The sequence below is a fragment of the Cebidichthys violaceus genome, unplaced genomic scaffold, assembly GCF_023349555.1.
Source record: "Cebidichthys violaceus isolate CVI_PGR_0920_01 unplaced genomic scaffold, fCebVio1.0.p SCAF_24, whole genome shotgun sequence".
Taxonomy (NCBI): Eukaryota; Metazoa; Chordata; class Actinopteri; order Perciformes; family Stichaeidae; genus Cebidichthys; species Cebidichthys violaceus.
The window spans coordinates 806,595-833,790 of NW_027176417.1; the positions used below are offsets into that span (position 1 = coordinate 806,595).

Sequence of the window (27,196 nt, forward strand, 5' to 3'; positions counted from 1 at the left end):
CGTACCTATGTATTGCTATTTCGGGAGCCATATTAGTTTTTGTACAACATACCTGAGACAAGGGCAGCGGCAGAATGGCGTACAGGTGACACGAAATGTCCAAAACGTGTTAAATGTGGACCCCGTCGTGTAGAACACGTTTGCCAGACCTCCCGTCAGTCGCTACCGTCGACACACGAGGGAGACATTTCCTCTCTCCATCTTGTTTACCTCGCTTTCTACCCGCCGCCGTCTGCTCCACGCGCCCTAGCAACTGCAGCATCAGCACGAGCGGCGCAGCGTTCGGTGCGCTACGTCAGAGAGCTCCTTCGGCAGCGTCAAGTCGGCGAGAGGCAACCGGGACCGAACCGGAAGTTGACCGACTTCCATTCAAAATGACATAAAAGTTAGTGTGCATTTAAGATTGTTTTAGTTGTTTTGTATTACACAAGGTGTAACAATAAGCTAATGTTAGTTATATTAATCCTCATTTTCCTCCCACTCGAGTTGCTCTTTGTTTATTTGATTTGTTTGAGTGGTAATTGGATTAAACGCATTAATTAAAAATTATACAACACGTAAATTTACACGTCACTGAATGACGGCGGTCTGACATTAAGATAGGGCTTTAATGTCATAAAATACAGCAGGAAATGGACCCACTTTAAATAATGTAATGTCAGTTGATATAGTACATTGCAAGTACATTAGCACAAACAATAAACCATTAGAATAAAAAGAAAAGGACTTTTACTTTGAAAATAACGACCGGAAGTTTCCGCGTTTACTACCACGCGCTTTACACTGGTACCTCTCCCGTCGTGTCAACCGAGGCTAGCTCAGCATCACCGCCTTCTTCTTTCTATCCCCTTCTGTATTTTCTGTCCCTCTTGTTATTTTTCCGTCGTTTTCCCGACATCCTCGGGACACAGCGCACCTTCCGCTTTTCTTTTTTTTTAACTAATTTCTTCCTCGACCAGGAAGCGTTTCGGTGGCCGCTCCAGCCGTCGTGCCGCATCAGCCGGGGGGAGAAAAACATCCATCCGCGACGACGAGGAGGAGGCAGGGTGCGAAACACAGCAACGCCCATTTTGACACCTCCTGTATCACCACCGTCTCCACGAAATACGTTTTACTATATTTTTCTATGTCCGCGTGTTTATATCGAAGAGGCCTTTTCCTCACTTGTAGCCTGCCCCGTCGGTTCCCACCGCGTCTTTGACGCCTTCGAGTAGCGGCGGATATCAACAGGGAGCCGGGGTGCTGCCTCCATGCCCCTCTGCATGCAGCGAGGCTCCATCACGTTTCTGCAGGTGAGTGGGGTTTCTCCTCACGCGCGCACATTTTAATCCCAATATGGACGATGCTCTGCTGTTATGTGGAGTTTAGGTCTGGACTAGCACGGAGTATGTTTTGATGATGGTGATTATATCATGTGGAGGAGGGGGGGGGGGGGTTGCATGCTAGTCTCCCAGTAAACAAAATTGTCTTTTATTATGTGCATGTGATTGCATGGAGATTTGATATTCAGGGAGCATTTTCTATGCTTTAGCCTTATTTTGTATTGTAAAACCCAGCAATTTGCAAGATAAGTGTAGACATTTTATTTTGTGTGGCTGTTAAGTCTTCCTGTTCCGATACTTTTCTTCACATTACATTCAAAATTGCACAGTTAAGGCAGTGTGCAAAGGCAGTGTGTGTGTGTGTGTAAACTAGAGCTGAATCAATGAATTGATTAGTCGATCAACAGAAAATGAAACCACCATTTAATTTGTTAAGCAAAAGCAACTACAAAAAAAGTCCATTGTTTCTGACTTCTTTCAGTAGATATTTGCTGGTTTTCTCAGTCGACTATGATGTATTGTAAATAGTGTCATAGTTAATTGACTATTTTTGTGTTTTGGACTGTTTGGTTGAACAAAATAAGCAATTTGAAGGGCATCAATTTGGGCTGTTATACGATTAATGGTGAGAATAGTAGATTTACATCCCTACTTTCTGTGCAAGTTGACTGTCCCACTTTTGCTCTTGGCAGATCAATTAAGGTCTGTCTAGTGTTATGAGCTTATCTGGTTTAAAGGGACCCCCACAAACCTGAAATACTACCAGGTAACACAGTACTACTACTACTACTACTACTAGTACCACCAGTGCTGCTGTTGCTGCCAGCCTTCAGGACATTGCAGAGGAGTGCTGGAAAAGCAGTTAAAATATAGACGGCTGAGCATTTTGCTGCTGGACCTCTGATGCCCAAACCCCTGTTTACTTACACACACACACACACACACACACACACACACACACACACACACACACACACACACACACACACACACACACACACACACACACACACACACACACACACACAAGCGAGGTTGAGTGTTAATGAAGATCAGTCGGCCCCGTTCCCTAGCAACAGTGATGTGTGCTGGTCAAGGCCCCCCCCCCCTGCCAAATTTAGCTCCTGGGCCAGCTCTGCCAGTCGATGCTGCTGTGTGTTTGTGCGTATGGCTCCATGCTGCATGTGCTGGATTATGTCGATTTTCAGTGGTACCCATTCTACAAAAATAAAAATCTCTACGCTGCCAGGTGCTTTGCATTGAATTAGAGTGGATTCTGTTCAATACACTCAGGAGTTTTGCTGCCACAGCCTCACTTGCTCTGGTATGAGCAGTAGTTTAAATGGCCAATCTTAGCCAACATGAGGGTTTTTAAGGATATGGGTGTATTTATACATGTCTGTTTTCCGATGCAAATCTAAAATTCATTCGCTGATGCCGGCTGATACCCCGCAAGGGCCCATGGGTGTCAGTGGACCCGTGCACCCATGGAAAAACATGTTCCTGCAGCTCTGAATCCGGGTCAGTCGGGCAGAAACCAGCACCTGCCCCCTCAGTGCCTCCTCCCTTGCTTTAAGCTGTTTTAATGGCATTAACCAGGGGGTTGTGTGAGACTCAGAGGGGGGGGCATATCTGCTCTACCCAGCACAGGACGGATTAACATCAATCTGGCAACACACACACACACACTCATAGACACAAATGCACACACACACAAACCTAGACAGACAGCCACGAGCTAATCCCGCAGGCCAGCTGTGTGTTGATGTGTTTACCATGTGTCGACAAATAACTTGTTTACATCAGCACGGCAGACCTGACTCACCTCGACTCCTCTCTCTCTTTCAGACGGCACCCGTGGCCTTAACGTCCCGCATCTTCCCGTGGTTCTCCCCCGCGTCCTCCTGCGACCCCCGCCTGTCCCGCTGAGCGCCTCACCGCTCCTCATTCTCCTCTCGGTCTCCCGCCATCGCGTCCAGCTGTGGCCCTCGCAGGGCGCGCTCGCTGGCTCTCACCTGACAGGTCCCCGGCCTCAGGACGACAGCCAGCACCTGCAATCCCCCTACATGAGGGACAAAGCGACGCAGGTGAGAGCTGTGTGTGTGTGTGTGGGGGGGGGGTGTACTGTCTGTGTGTGTGTGTGTGTGTGTGTGTGTGTGTGTGTGACTGCTAGCATTTGCTAATTAGGCACAGGGTGCTTTGAACTGAATGCTAACATTAGCATGCTAACATGCTCACAACTGCATTGCTAACATGCAGATGTTTAGCAGGTATAATGTTTCCCATGTTGGTTTGAGTTTAGCGTGTTAGCATGCTAACATCTCCAATAAGCCAAACTATTGGACACATAGAGATCTTCCCCTGATGAAGGTGCTAGAAAAGTCCAGAAGATGAGTGAGGACTCATCTTCTGGAGACCATGAATGTTTTTTTTTTACAAAAATTCCATAACAATCATCTACTAGTTGCTAAAATATTCCCGTCTGGAGCAATTATTTGACAGTCAGACAGACTGATGTTGCCGTCAATGGCAACCTGAAGCAAAGCGAAGATGGAAGCTTGCAAGATGTATGATCAATGCAAAGAGGTTAAGAGGGATTGCAGACGGTTGCATCATCAGACTAACTCGGGTCAAACAGAAGCTGTAGGATCTGTCTTTATCTCGGTCCGTTTCTAAACCGCCTCGGCTGTTTCCGTTGTGGTTTGACATCGCTTCAGACAACATTTCCTCATTCCTCACAAAATTGACGTTAGAGAAAGAGGACGTTATGACTGGCCTCGTGTTTAAGTATGCCCCCTTCAATGCAGGCATCCAAACACAAACGATGGATTGCATTATTGATGGGTTGTTGAATCCAGGTCTGGGTTTTTTGGGGGGAGTTTAGCTGCTTTGTGCTTGTATGTTTGATATTTAACTCTTGCCATATTGTGTGTGTGTGTGTGTGTGTGTGTGTGTGTGTGTGTGTGTCAGACCCCCAGGGCCTGGGCAGATGAGAGGAGGAGGGGCTCTCACAAACGCTCGGCCTCCTGTGGGAGCACCGACCAGCTCAAGGAGGTCAGTCTCTTTCCTGAATCTACGGCCCAAATGCACAGGCGGACCGAAAGGGTCCCTTCTGTTTCGCAATTAAGCCTTTTTCAGAGCATTGTGCGGCAGTTACAACTCCCTCTAACCGTGTCTGTTTACATCTATATGTCTCTCTGTTAAACCTTCGCTTTCCAGATTGCCAAATTGCGTCAACAGCTCCAGCGCAGCAAACGCAGCAGCCGCCATCGGAGGGATAAAGACCGCAAGTCCCCGTTCAATGGCAGCCACACCATCATCCAGTCGCAGGTAATCAATAGAGACAGCATGCTTGAGGGAAACCACGTGGCTCCGTCTCTGAGACGGACGAGGCACACACACACACACACACACACACACACACACACACACACACACACACACACACACACACACACACACTCCTGTCATGTGGCCGTGTCAGTGACGGTGGTCATGTGCTCCCCGTGGAGTCTGCCGGAGTGCAGCTGTCCTGCTTTCTGGGCCTCCTCGTGAGACAAAGAGAGAGGACGACCGGCTGGAGTTATCGTGCAACTTTTTTTTTCCTTCTTTTTCTCACAATAGCTTTGACAAAAGCTCATTAACTGATACAAAGAGCCACCAGCTAGCAGGAGCTTTTAAATAGATGAAGAGCTCCCCTCCCCTTTACAAAACATGCCATTTGCATGTTTGTTAAGTTATGGAGCTGTAATTTGTCATATATTTATGATTTATGGATACCTATGTTGGTATTACAAGTGCAGCTGTTTTTCATCCTGTGTGCGGAGCAATAAGACAGATATATGAAGCACGTGTTTAGGTTTTTCCTGCTCACTGCAGCTGAATGGAAGTCTCACTGTAAACAGGTGCAGAATCCATGTGAACTGTTCGGGCCTTGTGTGTGTTTTGTAGTCGCCGATGCCCAAGACCATCCTGATACCCATCCCCATCTCCAAGTCATCGGCCCCTCGTTTCCGCAACAGCGTGGAGGGCCTCAACCAGGAGATCGAACGCATCATCATCCGGGACACGCCTGAGAAGGACGAGACCATCGTGGTGAGTTCTGAGAGAAATACAAAAACATTTTTTTTTTTACCACCACTGTCCGGGGTTTAAGCCCCCGGTGCTACGTTGTTATTGTGACCTCATTTGTGTGTGCGACAGCCACAGGATGTCCCAGATGGGCACCGCGCACCCCCACCGGTCCCCCCGCAGCGCAGCAGCAGCACCCGCAGCATCGACACGCAGACCCCCTCGGGGGGCGGCCTGAGTGGTAACCATAGCAACAGCAGTAGCCGCCCCGACTCCATCTCGCCCTCCTACCTCACCGTCCTCAATGACACGAGTGGAGGCAGCCCCTATGAGGACAAAGGTGACTAACACACACACACACACACACACACCACACATTGTACACGTGCCCTGCCGAAGTCTCCTCGAGCGTGATCTGTTGCTCACCGCGACCTTTGACCTCCAGTCTCCGCCCCCTTCTCAGAGCTGGGCCCCTGCTCCCCGCTGCCCAAGTACGCCGCCTCCCCCAGACCCAACAACAGCTACATGTTCAAGAGGGAGCCTCCGGAGGGCTGCGAGAAGGTGAAAGTGTCCGAGGAGACCATGTGAGTAGAAGATGTTCAACACACTTTTTCTTGTAACCACTTGTATCGTTACACTTGTTGATGTGGGGGCTAAATGTCTCCCTGCACGTGTGCTTCCAGGCCCAAACCCCTGCAGGCGATCCCGCCCTTCCTGTGTCCCGACCGCAACAAGGTCAACTTCATCCCCAACAGCGGCTCCGCCTTCTGCCTCGTCAGCATCCTCAAGCCCTTGCTGCCCGCCCCGGACCTGAGCTTTCGCTCCGCGGTGGGCCTCCGGAGCCTGTCCCCGGCCCTCGTGCCTCTGTCCACCCAGCCCTGCCTCCTGGAGGAGCCCGAGAGCTTCTGACGGCCCACGGGGGCTTTAAAGTCAAAAAGAAACCCCGCCCCCTCTACGAAATCAGAAAACATTTACTAAGAAACAACCCTTCTGCTCCAAAAAAATAAAAAAAATAAATAAAAAAAATGCCTTTAGCATGCCAGCTAAGCTCTCTCTGATGTCCTCTTGTTGAAAAAGCGCTTCCCACTGCCTCTCCTCCTCAGACGACCACGACCTGAGAGTCCTGCAGCGGCTGACATTTCATCGCTTTCTTCTACCTTCAGTGCTGGTTATGTTCCTGTTTTTTCGGGGGAGGAGAAAAGGGGCGAAAAGGACAGACTCTTTTATTTCATCGTATTATACCATGGCGCCTTTCCACGGACATATCTCTTTTTCTATCTGTAGTTATTTCTCTTGATATGTAAAATATGCCTTCCATTATTTGAAAAAAAGAAAAAAAATGGGGGGCCGCTGGTTTCCTTGGAGGCTAATTTATTGGTGCTGCCAGATATATCGTAGCAAAACTTGAACGGTCGCGAACAAGGAGGAGTTGGAAAAAATAAATGTGCCTGATATTTCAGACCGCTCAGTTTCGCTAAACCGGCGTAGCGCTCCGGTCGCGTGCGTCTCTCTAGCACGACGCGCGTGATGTCGCCACTACGACGGCCATAGATACACACAGAAAGGCAGACAAGTGAGGTGGTCCACAGAAACAACCCAGTGTTTAGACCACCTGTGACCTAAATTCAGACGTTTTATCAGCCATTGTACTGGTACTGGTACAGGTACTGGTAGCAGCGAGCTGGTTTCCCGCCCCCCTGCCGGCCGGTGTGTGTATCTATGGGAAACGCGGGCCAGGGCTATGACGTGTGCAGCGAGTGTTCCACCTGTGTCCGCCTGCCCCCCTCCTTCCTAACTAACCAGCCTTCGCTAAAAAAAAAACGTTCCCTTTTTACTCCACGTCCATCACGACCACCCGCCCCTTCTGTTCCTCCTTATTTATTTTCCCGCTCTCGCTCTCCTTGTCTTTCCCTCGCGGCCACCGTAATGCTGTTTTTTTTTTTTCTCTCTTCTGTCTTGCTCGGCAAGTGTCGTGAAATGTGTCCCGACTGGGGGGGGGGGGGGGGGGGGGGGGCTCGGCTCGTCCTCATAGGAAAGGCTCCCCCTTTCCTGGCTTGCGAGGGCCTCGAGCACGGAGAGGTCGGCGAACCCAAATACACAGCGGACCACGTGGGTCCACAACAAAAAATGACGCGCGTACATCGCGATTGACATCCGAGCTGCGGTCACATGACCCGTCGGTCGCCGGCCTCTCCGTGCTCCGCCCCCTTCCTCCTGTAATCGTCATCACTACTCGACTGTGCCTGCTACGGCGGGATAGGAATGTACTGGCTGTGTAAATAACGAGGCACACTGTGTTTGAATCATCGACTGACAACGATATGTATCTGACTGAGTCAACAATTGTACCATATCCCCCCCCCCCCTCCCCTTCTGCTTCTTCTCCGCTGAGTACTGTGAATTACTACACGTCTCATTATTGTGAATAATGTATTTATTTATCGGGAGTGTAATTTGGGTCGCCAGAGAATTTTAACCAAGAATAGATTACATCGTCCATCTCAGGTTGTAGTGAATAGGACACACACAAAAGATGTACTAACTTCTCAGCGCACACTAACAAGTCTACTGCGAAGGGTGCGAACCAACAGCTGCTATCCGCGTAGCGTCTCGCGCGACGGGAAGTGATGGAAACCTGTAGCAGAGTAGAAAGTAGAGAGACGTGTGGATGTCATTTATTCGGTGACCCGATTTGGCGTTTTCTCAAACGCAACAAGTGAAGAGATGGAGAGTTCTGTTCCAAAATAAGATATCCACGTGCTGGTGAATTTTTTTTTTTAAAAAGACGTCTGTTTACAAAAATAAAAAGTAGTTTAAAAGAGCAGATTCATACACGTGGAACTACAGATTTATTTCAACTTGTTTTCTTTCTCAAAGTGGATAAACAGCATTTTTGGAACGAGGCTCAACACAATGATTCCTTGTTTGCTTGTCCAGTTTATTGGAAACAGAACTGCCAAGTTTTCATCTGTTAAACCCCTTGAGTGAAATAAAAAGGCATAGTTGAATTAAATAAAGCATTTGTGATTGACTTGAGAAATACATTCTTTTTTTTGTTGAAGTGTGTAAATGAAGAGTTGACAGTAGAATACATAATACATGACCTCGTGTCACATTAAAAACAAAAAAGAAACAGTTAGTGTAGTATTTCCCCCAGAAAAGCAGATCATAATATGCAGCTTGTATAAAAAGTGTTTTTCAGAGTTTACTTGTTTCCCATGATGCACTCTGATCACCTTTACTCCCTCGAGTGAGATGTGCACATGTGGACGTGATATTCACATCTCAACAACTTGGGTATATTTTCCATAATATGATTTTAGAAACCCGACTGCATCTTCATTTTGCAGCTGGTCACTTTGGAAACATTCATAAAGTGTTGGTCGTCTTCTCCTTTAAATATACAAATTAAATCCACATCAGGCAAATCAGAAATCCATTCCATGACATGGTAACAGTTCTCCAGTGTTGATTCTTTTCCAATAAAACAATAGATTTCATAAATCCATCTGTGAATTCTGAAAATACACCACACAGTTAAAAAATACAGTATTTTAGTTATTTTAGTGTTACTTTAGTTTCTCAAAACACAAACGGTTATATAATCAGAAAATAAATACAGTTTAATGCTGTTATTTGCAGATTTATAGGACTTAAATAACCCACCCAACCCAAAACGATTAAATCCTGTGTCCTACTTTAAAACAAAATTAATGTTTCAACCTTCACACATTTTTCTTGGCTTGGGACTTGCGATTGTGGAATCTGAACGGCGCATGGACTGATTTAGTATTTTTACCCACACTTCATTCAGAGCCGGTAGAATCTGAGACGAACGACGGCGAACTAAACATAACGAAGCGGAGTTTGGACAGTGTGAATGTCCGCCGTGCCTGCAATCTGACTCCAGGTCAGGCAGTCAAAATGGCACCATGATTCTGATCCGGAGCCCAGACGGCTCACCAGAAAACAGAAACTCTCCTGAGGGAGATCAATAAAGCGTCACATTACATATCAAACAGGTGGACTCTTCAAGATCCGGAGTCTGTGAAGGGGTCTGTATCAGTGTCTCAGGGCGCGTTCTTACCTCATACATACACAACGTACAACATATTTACAGCGTACGCTCTTCATTCATACGTGACAATCATGTGCCACCAAGCAGTAAATGGTTTTCTTTACACCCTGGGTCCCCTGTGATGTGTGCACACGGCAAACAGACACACCCGAACAACGCAAACACGAACAAAACGGAAAGGAAACAACTAAATAAACCTGCAACCCAAACGTTCTCTCTCCGCGACGACTAAAAGGAGTCATTGACGAAGCTGCAGGAGAGCGTTCACCAACTCACAGCGCTTTACTTCATCCAGTGAGAGAACGCCTTCCAGCGTAACACAAAACATGGATATGTACACATACCTCCTGGTAACATGTGTGTTCCACTGTCAACGTGTGTTCTTTCTCTCTCTCACACACACACACACACACACACACACGCACACACACACACACACACGCACACACGGCTCTAGGCGTTGAGGAGCTCATCCGGGGAGCGTCCAATGGCGTCGGGGTTGGAGAGGGGGTCCAGGTCTGCGAACAGGTTGAACCAGGCGGACATGTCTTTGGATCCACCTGGAGCAGCTGTGTCAATAGAAGAAAGTTTAAGTTGAGCAACTGGTTTCATGGTGATGAGATTGACTGGAACTGTGTCTGTGAATATGTAGAACTAACATGAGGGCCTGCTTTATTACGCGGTGTCAATTGGACTTAATAAATGAACACACAGCTGGTGTAACATTACGGGACTAATGTACATGTATGTAATGAGGGAGAGCGAACCGTTAGCTGCTGCACTTGGGGCCGGCTGAGCTGATTGGCTCTGCCCGGGAGGAGGCTGCAGGGGCGGAGCCTGGAACATAGGCGGGGTCGACCACCCTAGGAGACAAAGAAAGAGTGATGAGAGCGATGGGGGTCGGCGTGCCGCGGCGAGCTCGTCCCTCCAGCGGAGCGCAGTGTGGCTGACCTGTGGAGCTCAGACTGTGGTCCAGCAGCTGGGAGGGCAGGAAGCCCGTGGGGCTGGGGGGGCTGGGGGGGCCGGAGGGCGGTCGCGCCGCCGGCCCACTCTCTGCTGCCCCACTCTCTGCTGCCCCCGTGCTCGGTGGAGGAACGCTGGGAGAGTCGAACAGCCCGAAGGCGTCCTGCCACTCTCTGCTGAACTCGTCGGCGGCCCCGGGGCCCGGGCTGAGGAGGTCTTTGAGGAAGGCCATGTCGCCCCGCTCGCCATCCTCCTCCTCCGGTCCCAGCCCTGAAAGCAGATCCCCACCTAGAGGGAAGGGAGTGAAAAATAGAAACTGATGAGAAATTTCCAAAAATATTTTTGAAGTATTGAGATGTCAACACAGCTGCCCCAACGCCCTAAATCATCAGTTAATGGTCAGCCCAGAATGTCAAAGTGATGAGTCTCAGGAGTGAAGAAGACGCTAAGTGAAGGAAACAAAGCCTCTTGCTTTCAGACAGCCGGACTGAATCCAGATCCAAAGTGCAAAAGGAAGCAGAGGCATAGAAAATCCCAGGAGAGGTGAAACTGTGCCACAGCCAAGCAAAGTGAGTCAGAATCAACAGGCGGTAGGAGAGACAGCGGGCCGCTTTACCGGAGGCAGGCAGCTGGAACAGGCTGGACTGGAGGCCTCCAAAGCCCCAGGGCTCATGTGAGTCTCCACCCTGAGGAGGAGGCGGCTGGTCCGTCGGCCGAGGCGGGTCACAGGCCATGAGCATCAGGTCGTCATCCGGCGGTCCTCTGAGGTCGTACAGGTCTACAGCAGGTGTGCTAGTGTTGTGGCGCGCTGAGGTCATAAAGCCAAGAGGCATCCGGCCCAAAGTCAGCGACAACAGTCCCAACTCACACATCTGTACTGTTTATACACACACACACACACACACACACACACACACACACACACACACACACACTTACCACCGTCACTGGTTTGTCTCTGTCCATCACTGATGGGGGCGGGGTCTAGAAAAGAGGGCACATGAAAAACACTCATAAATCATCATTTTAAACAGTGAACCACATTAACTCTGGCTTTAGTCAAAGTGAATCCATTTATTGATTAAAGTACCATTATTTTCATGACACGTCTATAAAATGTCTTAATGTCTTCCTGCAGAATGAGCCTACAGGGGGCAGCACATACCTGCTCCAGAGGCACTTCCTGATGGCTTGTTGTCGTCATCCAAGGACACCAGACTGAGGAAGGAGGAAGGGAGGAGGGGGAGGAAAAAAAATAAAAAATGAGAAAGTGCCTTATCTAGCTGGCGAGACGAGGCGCTGCTATTTTTAGCGATGCAGTGGCCTCCATTAGATTTGGAGCTGCAGTCTCACTGCAGGTGTACCGCTCTAAGAGCCTCAACTACCGCGTGGGTCACTAGCCATCAGCACAAAGCGGCTCCACTTACTTGTGAGAGAACACGGTCATGACATCGTCACTGATGAAGACATAGCTGAGGTGATTGTGTGCAAGAATACAAAGAAAAGAGCAGACGGCGAGGGGAAATTATAGAGAAGGGAAAAAAAAAATGTCTGGCAACAGAGAGTGTGTGTGTTAGTGATGACGGGGCAGGAGAGAAGCATGAAGACAGGAGTGTGTTAGTGTGTGTGTGTGTGTGTGTGTGTGTGTGTGTGTGTGTGTGTGTGTGTGTGTGTGTGTGTGTGTGTGTGTGTCCTCTCACCTGTCCGTGTGGCTCTGCAGAGCCCTCTCCTTCTTATCCTCTCGTTGCTGCGCCTCTGTTATTTCCTCCAGTGGGTCTCGCAGGTCCTGTGCGAGGGAAGAACACGGTCAAATGTGACGAGGAGACACTTCAGCCGCCGTCCCGCCTCTGAAACCTGAAGTACCTTGAGCGTGGTGAACTGGTACGGCACGTGACCCCGGAAGGCCTCTTGGATTCCTGACATGGCGTGGGCCGTCTTCTCCCAGAACTGCAGCAGAGTGGTCTGGAAAAAGACATGCACTGAATAAAAAGGTGAAGATGAAGACACTTGCACAGAGCCACAGTGAACTGTTGACACACACGTACCTGGTAGGTGCAGAGGGAGTGGGAGAGCATGTTGCAGCGGCTCGCTCCCAGCATGTCCACCTTCTGACACACGTCGTTCTTCAGCTTCTCGAACTGGCTCTTCGTGCCTCGGACCTGGGTTTGGACCTGACGACGGAGAGAGACGAACAAGAGGATGACGAACGTGCGCGCGTGCTTTACATCATCGCGAGAGGGTCTACGAACGTCCTCCCACCTTGCGGAACTTTTCCACCTGCTTGTAGGTGTCCGGGTCCAGTTCTTGGGAGGCATCTTTCATCCAGAGCAGAGCCCCTCTGTACTCGGTGCGGGCCTTCTCCATGCGGCTGACCGTCAGCAGCGTGTCGGCGATTGCGCGCCGCCGGAACGTCTCCACTTCCTGGTGCAAGCGGTGCAGCGGCGGGCAGAGCGCCATCCTATGGAGAAAATAAAAATGTGGGAAAGTCAGCAAAACAAACTTCACGGTAGTTTGGAATGCATTGAACGCGTCGGCTTCATTGACCTCTGCTTGGCGGAGGTGCACAGGGCCTTGCTGGTGGCGTCCATCATGTTGCCGGCCTTCGTGCGATCGTGCTCGGCCTGGAAGCGCAGGAACAGGCCGAGCTCGTTCTCCTCCTGAGACAGGCCTGGGGACACGGCTCAAAGTTTAGGTCCCACGTGTCCACAGAGGACACGGTGGCGTGAAGGAGGAACGACTGATTACGTGGTAATCTCGAGGTTTTACTAAATCCCCAGAGGGGATGAATAAAAAAAAATAAAGAAAAGCAGAGATGACCTAAATCACAGTAAGTACCTTTTTAGTGAGTGAGAAGTTTCATCGTTGACTTCCTCATACCATAACTGTGTGGTGAGCATACTCCTATCTCAGTTTGAATCTTATTTTGAGCAGTGGAGGCCCAAAAGCGACTTAAAGCCGCTGTGATCGTTGTGATTCTATTGAGTCACTTGATTTGTCCGACGTTCCACCGTGTGAAATAAACAGCACCTATATTACACTACCTGTATTCAGTGAGGCGGTGTCGTGGAGTAGGTCTAGTTTGGACTCACGTGTGATCCGGTGCTGGTACTTCTCGATCACCTTCAGCAGCTCCGTGCACGTTAACTGAACCGAGCGGAAGAACTGCAGAGACAAAACGGGCCGGGTTAGAATACGTCACACGGACCGGCTCCATCTTTAAACACGGATCGTCTCTTCTTTAATACCGTAACGGTGCTGCAGGTTCACCTGGAACGGGTGAAACCAACTTAAACTTCAGCTTCTGAGGAGTTTTAAAAAAAGTACTCCATCAATTCAGCATTGCACTTCTGCAACATTTGTTTTTAAGTTTGTTAAAAAAACGTTAACGCTGCCGTCTTTTCGGCCAGGAGGTTTTGAATCTCAAAGGGGAATAAAAGCAGTTTGTGTGGAGCCCTGACTTTGTTATTCAGTGGAAAGGTATCAAGGAGTAGAGCGCACTCAAGACTGTGAGAGAGGGAGGAGGTGACTTGTGTAGTTACTGATTAACTGCAGAATAAACAGCCCGTCTGCCTCAGCAGTGGCCAAACGCCTTTTCACCGTCAGATCTTTAGCCGCGTTCAGGGCACTGCTCCGTCACAACACACCTCTTTGAGTGTGTGTTCTTGACATGAACCAACACACTCACCAGGAGCGTGTTTATCTACTGGCTGTGTGTGTGAGTCACAGCTGTACAGAGGCACGAGGAGACAAACAGACACACAGTTCTGCTTTTCTAATTGAGGAATCTGATGGAGGTGGAGGAAAGCAACAGGACGGATCGGCTCCAAAAAACAACAACCCCGCTCTGTATTTAATGTGTCCAAAATGTGTCTTTTAACACCTCTCTGTCAGACTGGGTATGTGTGGAGGGACAATGAGAGCAGGAAGGAGACAGACGGGGGCCGGATCGTGCTTCGAGGGGAACAAACGCCTCACAGTGCGTCTCCAGCAGCTCGGTGAAACTCTACCGCGTCCCCCCCCCCGCCTCTCGGGACCAGACAGTCAGGACTAAATGCCAGACAGATTCCAGCTAGTCCAAACCGTCCGCTCTCATGTCGTTGCACCGGTGAGAAACGACCGAGAGGCCGAGGAACGGAGCGTACTGTCCCCTGCGGACGTGACTTTCACAGCCGCGGCGTGGTGCGAGACGTCTCGCGTATAATTAGAACTGTTGTGACTAGACGGCAAGAAACGATCCCTGCAAACAATAAGACACCTTGTGCCAACACACTGCTGACGTTCTGACAAAGTCATCTCATCCACGTGTGTGCTGGGGGTCTGTTCTGACCAGGAAGACTACAGGCCCCGATACGGTTCCCTGCGGCGCTCCGCATGTCGGACATTCCCAATCAGAGACACGTCCCTGATAGCGCGCTTAGCATCGAGTACCGCTGGAACAAGACGTGAAAAATGGAGCTTGCGTTTCTGCAGCTGAACGTCGTCTAGTCAATCTGTCGGCTCCTACCTCGAGCTTGGCGTCCAGGTCGGCGTCTGACGCCACCACGTACTCGTCCTCCTTCTTGCCCGTGGCTTTGATGAGGACCTGCTTGGTCTTCCAGAACTTCTTCTGCATGCGGGCCATGACCGAGCTGTCCTCGCCGAGCATGTCCCCCACAAACCTGGGGGACCCAGACGGCTTCAGTCAGCTGTGTTTTACAACATAATAACATGAATGCTATTTACTAGTTATGGCATTTTACTACATACCCCTCCATCGTTGGATATCAGCCTCTTTTATCTGTTCTGGAAGCAAAAAGAAATACAGGGGTGGTGTTAAAGTATTAAACACCACAGTACATTAAAGTATTGTATTAATATTGTGAAATGCAAAATGGAGCTGATGTCAAAGGCTGAAGGTTTCATGTTGTTTCCTTGTTCCTCACCTAAGAACAAACATCAGGCTTATGTACTTGGTTGAATAATACAGATGTTTGCATGATAAGATCTGGTGTGAAACTGACTCAAAGTGTCAGACTAATAGAAACGCAGGAGAGAATGAATGAAATGCATGAGTGTGATACACACAGGGCACAGCAGCAGGCATGGAAACAGCCGACAGCTGTTCCCCCACTGGACTAGAATCGAGTTAGAGGCGGTTATCGTGGAGGCTGATCTGTGGCTGGACAAAAACTCATCGGCGCTAAAGGCTAAGAAGCTAATCTGATGCGGTTCTCGGAGCGGAGAGATCGGACACCTGAACTGAGAACCAGCTGGCTGTCGAGCAGGTGTTCGGTTACAGGAAAGGCTGCCTCGACGACACGGAAAGAAAGAAACAAAAGACACACTGCATTTCTGAAATGCAACTACACTGTAAACAATTAACTTGACAAACGGTGTAAAAGTAGAAATAAACCTAACGGTAGTCGAGAAAAAGGGAACGTCAGTGAAGGCGCTCGTGCGCTAGCAGCAGTTTAGCTTGTAGCAGGTGTCGTGGCAGCAACGGCAATGACAACGTTTAACGAAGCGACGAGGCCATTCGACAGGGACACTCGTTCGTTTGCGCTCGGTTAGTTGAAGTCGGTGAGTACACATTTACCTCGCTTTTAGTTTTGTCCCCGCAGTCCGAGCATCCATGCGGCGCGGCGCGGCTCTGCTAGCCTCCTCTGCCTACAGAGCCGTCATAACCCGAGTCAGAGAAACAGGATATGCGGAGTCGCTTTGGCGCCGTTTGGACACAAGGGGGCGCTGCTGGCCAGGTAAAGACCGAAGATCGTCTCCTGGAAGAGGAGCCATTCACAGGCTGAAAAAAATGGACGACAACCTAACAACCAAGTCGGAATTTCTCGTACCTCAAGTTCAATGTTTTGCAGTTGTCTTCATCAGAAGCAAGCATGGATGATACGTTGACGCCCGTGAGGTGTTGAATGTGTATGGAGTCAATGAGAGCAGCTCACTTCGATATTGTGGCACAATAAAAACAATCCTAGTGACACCTCTTCGTTTTTACATCCTCTCTGGTCAAACCAGGCTGAGGAAAAAAGTCGTTTCCCACAAGTTTTATTTTGCTCGCCAAAAACACAAGGACGATAATAATGTACCACTGTAACGTGAAATATATCAGACATAAACAAACAATATTTCATGAATAATGTCACAATAGACTGGTATATTTACTGATGTTGCACTTTCATCACCGTCAATTAAGCTAAATTGGAGGTAAAGAAACAAACAATAACAATCTAATACAATACTTTAATAATAGTTTGTATATGTGGAACACTTTCATTGATTTCCACCATCAAAATATCAAAAATCTTCCATCGAGCATTAATGAATGAAACATGAATAGAAGAGACATTTGAGGAGACAAAATTAATTTATAGTTTTCTTTGGGTAACAGGAAGACAAAGACAATCCATAAGAAAATATGTGTAAAATTTAAGAGGGGCTAAAAATAACGGTAAAGAAGAAAGCAAGCAACGTTTGCCGCTGTACAAAACTCCCAAGTCGCTGGCGCTTTCGTCCGCCGGTCACAACACTGATAATGTCCATCACTCTGTCCTTATTGTCTGCCTATGCCCCAGCATCTGTCGGGCAGGCCGAGTATCTGTAGGTGTACAGTTTGTTATCTGCACCTCCGCTCAGCATCAGCTGAAAAAAAACAACATAAAAAAATTGATTTCATGGATTCAACGGCTGAATATTCTTTACTTTGGGACTAGATTTGTGTCTTACTCCGCTTTCTGTCCAGTCCACACAGAACACTTTGTCCTCGTGGGCCGCCAGGTCATACAGAGGAGCCTTACAGCTGGGAGACACGAAAGAAACGCGTTAGCTTTATCAGAGAGGACATTATACCAATATACAGTATCAACAAAAGACAGATTTGAGTGTTGAGATGCGGTGGGTGTAGAACGAGGAGGCACTTTATAGACTGTATGTTATTCTGACAAAGACAGGAAGCTTCTTCCAGACAGGAAGCGCTTTACTCTCAGCCGTGTGGAAGTAACAGGATGTCCTGCACTACACGTCCAAGACAACCTTTCATACCGACACATTCTGGATCATGTTCCAGCTTTTGCTCTCATTAGCTACCGGAAATCTAATTCAGGTCAAAAGTAATTGATTTGTTATCGTTTAACCTGCGACTCCGCGGCAGTACAATGCTTTGCCTCGTGCCGGTACTCCTACCTGCTTCTTTCCACATGGGGGCGTGTCAAACGAACTGTCCCTTTAAGTCCTGATGGAAATAAGTTGCTGACTTCTTTGTAGAATACAAATTCTACAAAGCATTCACGTGCTTCACAGACCTTCTGGTGTCCCACAGTTTGACCAGGTTGTCCAGGGAACCGGAGACCAGCTGGTGCTCGTGCGACGGCGCCCACTTGACGGCGGTGACCCAGCCGGTGTGGGAGGTCAGGGACAGCAGCACCAGCGACCCGTCTGGAGAGGAGGAGAGGCAAAGCGAGGAAAGACCGCGGAAATGAAACGACGCTGCAGAAACACCTATGGTCGTGTATTTTTAGGACACGCGCACAGAATGATCTTTGACATGAAGGCATCTGCTGCAGCGAGAGCACGGCGGTACCTTTGGTGCGAGGGTCCCACAGTCTGATGTGTCGGTCGGTGCTGCCGGAGGCCAGCCGTCGACACAGAGGCGAGTAGGAAATACAGTTGAACACTTTGCTGCCCGTCTGTAGAAAAGACAAAAACAGGAAATAGGACAAATAAATAGCGTCAAAAATGTCACAGTGACCACGTCTTATATACGGCCGATGTTTCTGACCCAGTGTCTGCTCGTCAGTGTGTTTTTCTCACCAGCGTAGTCTTCATTCCTCCCGTCTCCACGTCCCACACGCGGATGGTGTGGTCCCATGATGCACTGCAAACCTCCTCACTGTCGCACCACAGGACAGAGGACACCGCCTCGTTGTGTCCAGACAACGTCATCAGCGGGGTCTGTGTCCATGAGACAAAACGGGAGCCTCGTTTCTATTGACATCCCTTCACATTCAAGTTGTTAACTAATGCACCCATCTGTATATCACCAGGTTAGCCGGACTGAAGAGTAGCTCCACTCACCCGGGTAAGGCCGAGCTGTTGAGTCTTCTGTTTCTTCCTCGGCCTGTCGGCGGACTCTTCGACCTCGTCTGCCTCGTCCGTGGGCACTGATGGGGGAAACAGGTTGCAGCATGTTGGGAGATGTTCATTCCGTAATGCTTAACATGCAATCAGTTGCTCTGGCGACCTACCTGCTGACCAGATCTTCAACATTTTGTCCCAGGAGCCACTGCAGAACTGTATGGGGAGCAACACAAATGCTTTAACTGACAGAATGAACTGACAGGGGGGTTGTGTTGTACAAATCCTCGTCCTTGTGCCTCTACCCTCTATCCATCCCTCTTTACCTTGGAGCCGGTGGGGTCTGTCGCAACAGTGTCAACGCTCCCCGTGTGTCCCCGGCAGCAGTGTCTGGCTTTCACCTTGTTCCTCTCAGAGTTCCACTCCCACAGCAGGAGGGTCTGGTCCAGAGAGGCCGTCAGCAGCAGAGAGGTCAGACCGTCTGGAAGGAAACGCCCACACACATGTGTTTTTAAGACACGCTGCCGTTATCACAAGCGGAGCCATGTGTCCGCCACTCCGTCCCGTCCCCCCTCACCTCTTTTGACCCAGGCCACGTCTTTCACCACATCCGCGTGTCCGGCCACCGTCATCACCGCCTTGCCCTCCAAAGACCAGATCCTGGCTGTCTTGTCATATGACCCCGTCAGGATCCTGCAAAGAAAAAAACAAAAACAACATACGAATAAGCAAAACAATTCCCATTGTTGGCTCTTGTTTGGGACGTGGACTTGGTGCCAGTGTGGGGTGTCTGCCATCTTACCATTCAGCATCTGCATCCATGGCGCTAATCCAGTCATCGTGCATCATGCACTCCTCGGGCTCTGGTGCTGTGATCCGCTCCACATACTCTATCTCCACCACGTCTTCCTGAAACACAGGCAGACGCTCCGACGCATAAATATCAAAAGGATGCGTTCACAGACAATCCCACCAAGCGCTTCTCTCTTCTGCCGATCTCTACTTCCTTATAATACGAAGAAGACTATGAAAACATATCCACTCAGGTCTAAGCAGCGAGGCCGGTCATACCGTAGATATGCCTTCCGTGTCCATGTGAGTGGACAGCGACGTTCGCAGGAACTGACCCCTGACCAGGAAGTCAAAATCCACTTTGCTGTGAGACGCTGCGGAAACAAACAAAAATATATGTCTTCAAGTTATATTAGAGAAGTATTTCTTGAAGTAAATGAAGTACGGGGACTTTTGTGAACCATTTGATATCATTTAGGCTCATCTAATCATATAATAAGAACCGTTGCTTTGTAAGAATAACATTAAATCTTAGAAAACTAGGCATAGGCTTATACCAGTGAAACTGTATGTCGATAGGTCTAATATCAATTGCACAGATCTAAATTGTAATAAATCATAAAAATTGATTTCCCAGCATCAATGAAAACTTGGTTCAGATCACATTTTCTGCCGACTAAGAGACTTGAATTGGAACCTCAGCTGGGTGCCAGAAATCAAACACACATGTTATTAATGTTCAAAGTAAAGTGTGCTTTTTACCATTTTTAGCCTCCAGCAGCTTGTTGATGACATTGCTGAGGTCCTGCACTTCAGAGGCAGCGGGGATGGAGAATGGGACATCATCTATAACATACCTATAAAAGAGACGTTCTCAAGTTATTCCCATCAAACACACACAGACATTACTGTTACTGTAACACATGCGAGGGACAGCAGTCCATCATATCTCGGGATTGTTAGCATTAGCAAGCTAAATCCACTAACAACTAGCTAAAAACAGCAACGACGTGTTAGAGGCAAACCGTGAAAAAGAGGCTAAGTACACATACAGTACACACGCGTGAGTAAACGGCAGGCTAGCGGCTAACAGTCGTGTCGTACTGTTTACTGTAAGTTACAGCTCGTTAGCCAACCCGCTAGCCATTCCCGTCCTTTTTTCTCGTTCGTTTCGTTGAAGGGAACAAGAGCTCACCGTTTGTTCTCTGTGAAGAACCTCGCTTGTAACTGCGACATGATTAGTTAGCTTGTATATTTCTCTAACGTACCACTGGCAATGGATATCTGAGGTATGGCTAAGCAGCTAATCTGTCCCTTCATAACACCGCCGACTCTCGTGCAGTCCTGCCATGTGGTACGAAATCAAGGAACTTCAGTTGAGCCCGGATGCAGCCAAGCGATGATTCGGATCTGCGCTCGTCCATTAATGCCTGCCCTCAGGAACGACCAAGGTGGTATTAGCAAAATGTACTTTATGTATCAAAAGTAAAAGCACTCACTCTGCTGTGATGCATACAAATAAACCCTGAGAGTGTGTTGCTATTATATATTTATTTATGTATTGCTCTTATCATTATTACATTAAGTAGCATGTAATTTAAATACTCAAATGCACGTATCTTCAATAAGAATAGTACTTAAAATGTACTACGTCCCAGTTTGTGTATATAAATGATGAATCCTCCACCTTATAAATGCTCCCAGTATGCAACATTATCAGAAAACACCCCATAAACATTCATTGTTATGTAGATGATATCCAATTATATCCATTGATCAAGCCGAAACCAACCAGTTTGCTAAACTACAAGCAGCCTTAAGGACATAAAAACCTGGATGACCTGCAACTTCCTGATGTTAAACTCAGACAAAACTGAAGTTATTCTACTAGAACCAGAACGCCTCCACTTATCTAATGATAGTTTATCTAGATGGCATTGCGCTGGCATCCAACAGCACTATAAAGAGTCTCAGTTATCTTTGATCAGGATCTGTCTTTTAACTCCCACATGGAACAAACTTCAATGACTGCCTTTTTTTCACCAACGTAACATTGCTAAAATCAGGCACATCCTGTCTCAAAGCGATGCAGAAAAAATAGTTCATGTCTTTGTTACTTCTAGACTAGATTACTGCAATTCCTTATTATCAGGCTGCTCTAATAAATCTCTCAAATATCTACAATTGATCCAGAATGCTGCAGCTCATGTACAAACAAAAACTAAGAAAAGAGATCATATTACTGCTGTACTAGCTTCTCTGCACTGGCTTCCTGTAAGAGCAAGAATTTTATTTAAAATCCTCAAATCTCCTCACCTACAAAGCCCTAATTGGTCAGGCACCATCATATCTTAAGCAGCTTATAGTACATATTACCCCACTAGAGAGCTGCGCTCCGAGAATTCAGGGATACTTGTGGTTCCTAGAGTCTCAAAAAGTCTCAAGATCCTCTTCTGTGGAACCAGCTTCAGGCCGGGGGGGCAGACACACTCTCCACATTCATATGAATATTTCTGTCATATGCATTGAATGTGTTGTAACTCTGTTATGGTGTTCATTCTTTACACATGACATCTATTGCACTTCTTTCTATCAATGAATTAAATTCCAACTAATTTAACAAAAAGTATAGTCCATTTCAACCGTTGCTGGGCAACAGCTTCAGTTCATGTTCATTTCCTTACATTTGATGTCATACACAAACATCTATAGCTGCGAATATACTCCTGTTTTGTAATATAATTGTCCTTTAATCTTATTTATGTGTGCTACAAATGTTTACCTTAATTGGTTGTATTTAACATTTTATCAAACCCCCCGAAAATGGGGACAGAACTGTGAAATGACCCAATGAATGGATTTTTGTGTGCAAATAATATTAGCCTTAATAACGATTTATTTTTCAAAACCTCAAGAACCGTTAACTATACCAACACCCAGCTCGGTTAACGGGGCTTCTAGTACACATGATTAGGTATGAATGCTATACACACACACACACACACACACATTTTAACAATGACTATTTAAGACTATGGAGATGCATTGCAAACGGTAAAAACAAAGCTGTTTATTTCACCAGGGCAGACCTTCAGTCACTGACAATAAAATGATTCATCACAACAGAACGGGGAATCCTGATGAATTTAATACGTCTGATGCAGAGATGTTTACAGTTAAAAATCAACCGAAAAAAACAACAACTGTCAAACCAGGATAGGACTGTGAAAAAAAAATATTTACATTTCCACTAATTTAATAACTGGAAATCCACTATGGTCGTAAACCTCAGTCATAAAGTTGATTTTGTTCTTTAATGTGCACTTTTTGACTTGACGTCCAGAAACGGGCACTCAATACAGCTTTGCCCTTATTAGATATAAATGTATGACACAAAACTAGATTGACATAAAAACTAAAACAGAAAATATATACACTCCACTATTTCACTCATCATCTTCCTCCTCTTTGATCTTCTTTTTCTTCTTCTTCTTTTTTGATGACTGCAGAGAGAACAGAGGTGAGCACAACGAATGTTCAAACACAAACTCTCGTATGAACAGTCTGTAGATCGAGTTTAAATAGATCCGTACCTCTGTGACTGGTACCTCTTCCACTTCTGCTTCCTCTGGCTCCTCCTCCTTCTTGTCCTTCTTTTTCTTCTTCTTTTTCTTGGGAGTCTCCTCTGCTTCTTCTTCTTCTTCTGCTGCTGCTTCTACAAAACATGAACAAAAAAATAAATAAGACAGTGAGCCTCATAATCTCCATTGTGAGCACTTCGCCACTAGATGGCATTAGTTTCCTTTCTACCCACCTTCTTTTACTGGTTGCTTTTTGGCCTTTTTGGATTTGGCCACCGGTGTTTCGGGCTCTTCAGCCTCCTCTACCTCCTCGAACTTCCTCTTCTTTGAGGTGGAGGGAATAGTAGAATCGCCGGACGGATCGTACATTCTCACCTCACTGCGGAGGAACGAGAGGGTATTTAACGCCGTTCATATTTACATGTGGGAATACATCATCTTTGGAAAGGGGCCATTCTGGAGTATTCACCTCTTGTGCTGGTATTTGTCTGCCTGTGCCATTGCTTTGCCCGTTCCGCTGATTCTTCGGATCTGAGAAGAAGAAAAATAAAAGATAAGATGACCAGCAGAGAGCCCAGAGACGATTAGAGTCATTTTACAGCTTTATACAAGTACATGTGAGCGATACTTCCGACAGATAAAGGTAAAGCTGTTTCTCTCGTAGTCGTACTTACTCCTTTCTCCTCCAGCTGGCGCAGCCTGACCTCCAGCTTGGCCCGGTTCTCCACTCCCATTTCGGCATTCGTGTCCTCTCCCAGGGCGTCGTAGCGAATAGCCAGGGCTGCTTTAGCTGCCAGCATTCTGGAGATCTGGACAGATAATAAAAAACAATGCCCATGTTTAATGTCTAACCAATGGACTGTGACGATCATGACTTAGTCCAGTCACATGTTCTTCTGGACTTACCTTGCCCTTATTCTTGGCACTGGTCTGGCCCACTAGAGAGGCATGGTAGATGAGGCCGTACTTGGGTGTGTCTTTGCGAGTCTTCAGGGCTCTGAACAGAGCCTTCTCTGCTCCGAGGATCTGCACCGTGGAGGCCGGATGCTTGGCCAGGTTCAGAAGGGAACCTTGCAGCAACAGGAAAGACAAGTTAACTTCGTTGCTCTCACCGGTACCTGCTCATTGGGCCTGTAGGCACGAGCTCAGATGAGGTAGTGACTTAAAAAGCATCAGTCTGTTTCAGGAAAGCGACATCATGTCGTCATCATCACCGCTCGGCTGGTTTCAACGCCGCCTCGTCTCTGTGACTCACCTGCATGCGAGATGAGGCGGGCTCCGACCAGCTCTCCCACCATCACGGTCAGGTTGGGGGCGATGGCCATCATTCGGTTCTTCAGGTAGTCGTACAGCTGAGTGCGGTAATCTGTGATCTCAATCACCTACAGGAAAAACAAAGACTTGGATTACACCTGCCAGCTGGTAGTGAGTCAAAGCGGTCCTGAGAGGAGGCGCCGTAACGCGTGACTGTTCAGATGAGGTAGTGACTGAAAACCCACATGATTTGTTTCAGGGTAAAGACGACATGTCGTCATCATCACAACTGTCACTTGAGCTCTCCAACGTTCCGACAGTAAGAAAGAGACAAACCTGATCGCACAGGTGCCTGATGTTGCCGATGTCCTGCTCCGACACTTCCGTTCCCATGGAGATCTCGGCCGCCAGCTTGACCTCGGCCTCGACGTCCTCGGGGAGGATGTCGGACAGATCGGAGCCGGCCACGTTGGTGCGGTCGCCTGAGAGACGCACAGAGACACGTTTGGTTACCCGGGAATACAGTCACTGGTGTTCTTTATGCATGCATCTTACAGCTGATCTCAGCCACTGATGCACCAAACTTAATAAGTATGTTTTACCTATTTTGCGGACAGATTTGCAGTAGACCAAGTTGTCAGTGACGACCTTTCCCAGCTCTGGAAAGTGCCAGCCGTACCACTCTCTGCAGCGCATGATGTAGTTGTTGAGCTCCTTATCCAGGTCGTCCAAAAGAGCTGAAGAGACAACGACAAATACTTTAAGTCAGACGTCACATTCAGACACACAACCGACAGTTACCACTAAAGCCGATTGTTATTACATTAACCAAATCATCTATTAACTGCAAGAATCGTAACGAAATGTGATAATGGAAAAGGGTTAATTGGTGAATATAGTGTTCAACTTACAGATGGCCTGCACAATCATAGTGTCCACTTTGTCTGGACTGAACTTCAGCTTGTAGCGGGATAAACTGGAGAACACAGAGAAGAGTAATTAGTGAGTTACTCCACACGGCAAACTACTTTTCATATTCCTGTGCTTGGGGAGAGATGGCTGCCTCAGCGGTAGTGACGAATGCTGAGGAAAATCCACAGGGGGTTTCAGACAGCAAGTGTAATCATCGACAGCGCCCGCATTCACGCGACTCTGCGTCCGTGCGCCGCGTACCTGTGAGCTAATCCCAGAGACATGGCGCTGATCTCCCGGGGCGGGAGGCCGGTGATGAGGCTCTCCATCTGACTCCTGATGCACCTCATCAGCTCGAACACGGATGCGTTGTGGACACAGCTCAGGTCCAGCTTTTCCTGAAAACAAGAGCCGTTTGAGAGCCAGAACTCAAGCATTCAATTTAGCCAGTAAATACCATCAATTTGCATACTTACTTTAATGACCCCGCCGAGTTTAGCGTCGCTGATGGCCAGCTGCTCGTGAGCTTCCTTGGCCACAACCTTCTTCAGCACTTTCTTCAAACTCTTGCCAATTTTTCCCTCGGTAAGGGCAGTGGCAGCTGAGAGGCAGAGGTTGGGAACACAACATTAAAAACACTGTATTTTCCATCCTGGCCAACTAACTTTCTTCGCTATCTAAACTAACTGCTGATATTAAATAAAGGGGTCTCAAGAGATATGAATCCAGCGGAATATCATGTTTTAATCAGGCACAAAAACACATCACAGATCCCAGGTGTGCCGTATTATTCTGCAAAGACAGGTGTCGTTACCTGCTAGGGCCTCTGTGGTGTCCTGAAACTTCTCAAAGTGCTTCAGCTTCACACTAGCAGGAGCAAAAGACAACAGTTCAGACACGTGTTTTACATGAGCTACACAGCATCAGATGGCGACAACTGGGGGATTGCGTGGCACCTTCTACACTTACATTTGGTTCGCCTTTTCAGGAGTTTCAAACTCCTTATACAGGCTGTCAACCTGCTGCAGCTTGGATTCATCAAGGACCTGGAATAAAACAGAAGCTCTCGGTTAGTTGTCACGCATTAACAAAAAAGAGATCTGGGCAGCAGTGTGCGGGGTTCACACGTAATAAAAACACTAGCATGGGAATGTCTTAATTATGGGTAAAGTTACATTCTCCTCAAAAGTTGGTGTTGATCAATTAATAGCATGAGTTTTAATGCATTTACAAGATGGATGTGAACACTGTCGTGAGAAGTAGAGACATTCCTTAAAGTTAACTCAGCCTCAACATGCACACGTGGTTACAGGGCCTTTACTCTGCCATGCTGCGTTGGCTTAAACCTTCGCAAAAACACTCGTTACGTTACAAGGGAAACGTTAACGAAGCCCGTTCACATGCCCGACTACAAACAATAAACACAATACTATTTCATTCTACTCACTAACGTTACCGTTACTTACAACTGAAGCGACGTGCGTGTGGGTAGCTAGCCACGAGGCTAACCTAAGCTAACGTGGATAGCTAAAAGAGTACAAAATCCATCATTCGTTACGTGACAGGAAGCAGAGGACGGGTTTATACCTTGAATATTGCATATCCAGCGGCGGTTTCAAATAACACGAGCATTTTGGCAGCAGCTCGGTTACTTTTTTTGCAGAAAATGTGCGCACTCTAAGTTGAGAGGCTTCCGAGTCACCACGCTGCTGTTCCCACTCTGTGAGAGAGACACGCGGGGAGAAGAGAGCACCAGGAAACGGAAGGGTTGCCAAGTCCGTTAATTCGACATCACCCGATATCAGAAAAGTTTTTAAACCGTGTCGTTGTTTCAGCTGATTTTTGAAATCACCCCGTATGGAATATGGGTTTTCATGTATAGGAATTATCAACGTAATGCGTTGTTAATCATTTACCACTGCAAATATCTTTTTTTTTTATTTTATAGTCAACGCAAAAGTAAAAGTAGCAGTGAGTTGGCAATTAGAAAACCCAGTACCGCCGAACTTACGACACGAACTAGAACATATTGGGAGTCCAGTTGCTTTATGTATGTCATTGAATTCCAACCTGGCAACCCAAAAAGAGGACGTTCGTGTCAGATCTCGCGAGAAGTCTTCGCATACATACCGGCTTGAGGAAATAATACTTTTAGTAAAACC

The 27,196-nt window shown here is 47.5% G+C and overlaps 4 protein-coding genes and 2 non-coding genes across 8 annotated transcripts; 1 reads left to right on the forward strand and 5 right to left on the reverse strand.

Moving 5' to 3' along the window:
- The first annotated feature begins 74 nt into the window (after positions 1 to 74).
- On the forward strand, positions 75 to 8,130 carry fam117ba (family with sequence similarity 117 member Ba). Its single transcript, XM_068719892.1, has 10 exons — positions 75 to 85; positions 960 to 1,046; positions 1,201 to 1,292; positions 3,171 to 3,409; positions 4,293 to 4,376; positions 4,542 to 4,652; positions 5,274 to 5,417; positions 5,526 to 5,733; positions 5,839 to 5,977; positions 6,077 to 8,130. Exons 1-10 carry the CDS (start codon positions 75 to 77, stop codon positions 6,300 to 6,302), a joined length of 1,341 nt encoding a protein of 446 aa, XP_068575993.1. The 3' UTR covers positions 6,303 to 8,130.
- A 180-nt stretch (positions 8,131 to 8,310) lies between these two features.
- Positions 8,311 to 16,125, reverse strand: ical1 (islet cell autoantigen 1-like). Of its 3 annotated transcripts, none has more exons than XM_068719391.1 (15): positions 16,010 to 16,125; positions 15,181 to 15,211; positions 14,939 to 15,092; positions 13,524 to 13,596; positions 12,979 to 13,102; positions 12,694 to 12,892; positions 12,480 to 12,605; positions 12,298 to 12,396; positions 12,135 to 12,220; positions 11,600 to 11,652; positions 11,374 to 11,418; positions 11,051 to 11,242; positions 10,423 to 10,722; positions 10,239 to 10,334; positions 8,311 to 10,040 (listed from the first exon to the last, which is right to left on the reverse strand). In XM_068719391.1, exons 2-15 carry the CDS (start codon positions 15,186 to 15,188, stop codon positions 9,925 to 9,927), a joined length of 1,671 nt encoding a protein of 556 aa, XP_068575492.1. In that variant the 5' UTR covers positions 15,189 to 15,211; positions 16,010 to 16,125; the 3' UTR covers positions 8,311 to 9,924. The 3 variants fall into 3 exon arrangements, with proteins under 3 accessions (XP_068575492.1, XP_068575491.1, XP_068575493.1); XM_068719390.1 differs by having other exon boundaries at positions 15,181 to 15,216; positions 16,010 to 16,124; XM_068719392.1 differs by lacking the exon at positions 11,051 to 11,242 and having other exon boundaries at positions 15,181 to 15,216; positions 16,010 to 16,124.
- Positions 16,126 to 16,645: 520 nt separating this feature from the next.
- On the reverse strand, positions 16,646 to 20,628 carry wdr12 (WD repeat domain 12). Its single transcript, XM_068719796.1, has 13 exons — positions 20,483 to 20,628; positions 20,050 to 20,144; positions 19,567 to 19,661; positions 19,298 to 19,404; positions 19,073 to 19,188; positions 18,822 to 18,976; positions 18,666 to 18,711; positions 18,496 to 18,581; positions 18,232 to 18,372; positions 18,002 to 18,107; positions 17,724 to 17,856; positions 17,149 to 17,221; positions 16,646 to 17,064 (listed from the first exon to the last, which is right to left on the reverse strand). Exons 1-13 carry the CDS (start codon positions 20,521 to 20,523, stop codon positions 16,987 to 16,989), a joined length of 1,272 nt encoding a protein of 423 aa, XP_068575897.1. The 5' UTR covers positions 20,524 to 20,628; the 3' UTR covers positions 16,646 to 16,986.
- Positions 20,629 to 22,417: 1,789 nt separating this feature from the next.
- On the reverse strand, positions 22,418 to 26,762 carry nop58 (NOP58 ribonucleoprotein homolog (yeast)). Its single transcript, XM_068719710.1, has 15 exons — positions 26,622 to 26,762; positions 26,004 to 26,080; positions 25,849 to 25,901; positions 25,511 to 25,635; positions 25,296 to 25,432; positions 25,034 to 25,098; positions 24,725 to 24,859; positions 24,459 to 24,604; positions 24,124 to 24,250; positions 23,775 to 23,938; positions 23,543 to 23,677; positions 23,338 to 23,399; positions 23,102 to 23,247; positions 22,881 to 23,002; positions 22,418 to 22,790 (listed from the first exon to the last, which is right to left on the reverse strand). The coding sequence occupies exons 1-15, from the start codon at positions 26,664 to 26,666 to the stop codon at positions 22,734 to 22,736; spliced, it is 1,596 nt and encodes a 531-aa protein (XP_068575811.1). The 5' UTR covers positions 26,667 to 26,762; the 3' UTR covers positions 22,418 to 22,733.
- Positions 24,007 to 24,090, reverse strand: LOC137879238 (small nucleolar RNA SNORD11B). Its single transcript, XR_011103714.1, has one exon. It is a non-coding gene; the product is annotated as a small nucleolar RNA SNORD11B (small nucleolar RNA).
- LOC137879237 (small nucleolar RNA SNORD11B) lies at positions 24,333 to 24,417 on the reverse strand. Its single transcript, XR_011103713.1, has one exon. It is a non-coding gene; the product is annotated as a small nucleolar RNA SNORD11B (small nucleolar RNA).
- Positions 26,763 to 27,196: the final 434 nt, after the last annotated feature.

Coding starts and splice junctions, on each gene's coding strand:
- fam117ba (XM_068719892.1), top strand. Junction 4,653..5,273: donor ACACCATCATCCAGTCGCAG/GTAATCAATAGA, acceptor TGTGTTTTGTAG/TCGCCGATGCCCAAGACCAT. Junction 5,978..6,076: donor AAAGTGTCCGAGGAGACCAT/GTGAGTAGAAGA, acceptor GTGTGCTTCCAG/GCCCAAACCCCTGCAGGCGA.
- ical1 (XM_068719391.1), bottom strand. Junction 12,606..12,693: donor AGGTGGAAAAGTTCCGCAAG/GTGGGAGGACGT, acceptor CTCCGTCGTCAG/GTCCAAACCCAGGTCCGAGG. Junction 12,221..12,297: donor ACCAGTTCACCACGCTCAAG/GTACTTCAGGTT, acceptor TCCCTCGCACAG/GACCTGCGAGACCCACTGGA.
- wdr12 (XM_068719796.1), bottom strand. CDS start 20,523: ATGTCGCAGTTACAAGCGAGGTTCTTCACAGAGAACAAACG. Junction 19,189..19,297: donor ATGGATGCAGATGCTGAATG/GTAAGATGGCAG, acceptor TTTTCTTTGCAG/GATCCTGACGGGGTCATATG. Junction 17,065..17,148: donor TGGACTGGACAGAAAGCGGA/GTAAGACACAAA, acceptor GTTTTTTTTCAG/CTGATGCTGAGCGGAGGTGC.
- nop58 (XM_068719710.1), bottom strand. CDS start 26,666: ATGCTCGTGTTATTTGAAACCGCCGCTGGATATGCAATATTCAAG. Junction 25,636..25,848: donor CACCACAGAGGCCCTAGCAG/GTAACGACACCT, acceptor TCTGCCTCTCAG/CTGCCACTGCCCTTACCGAG. Junction 23,678..23,774: donor GTGCCAAGAATAAGGGCAAG/GTAAGTCCAGAA, acceptor TTATCTGTCCAG/ATCTCCAGAATGCTGGCAGC.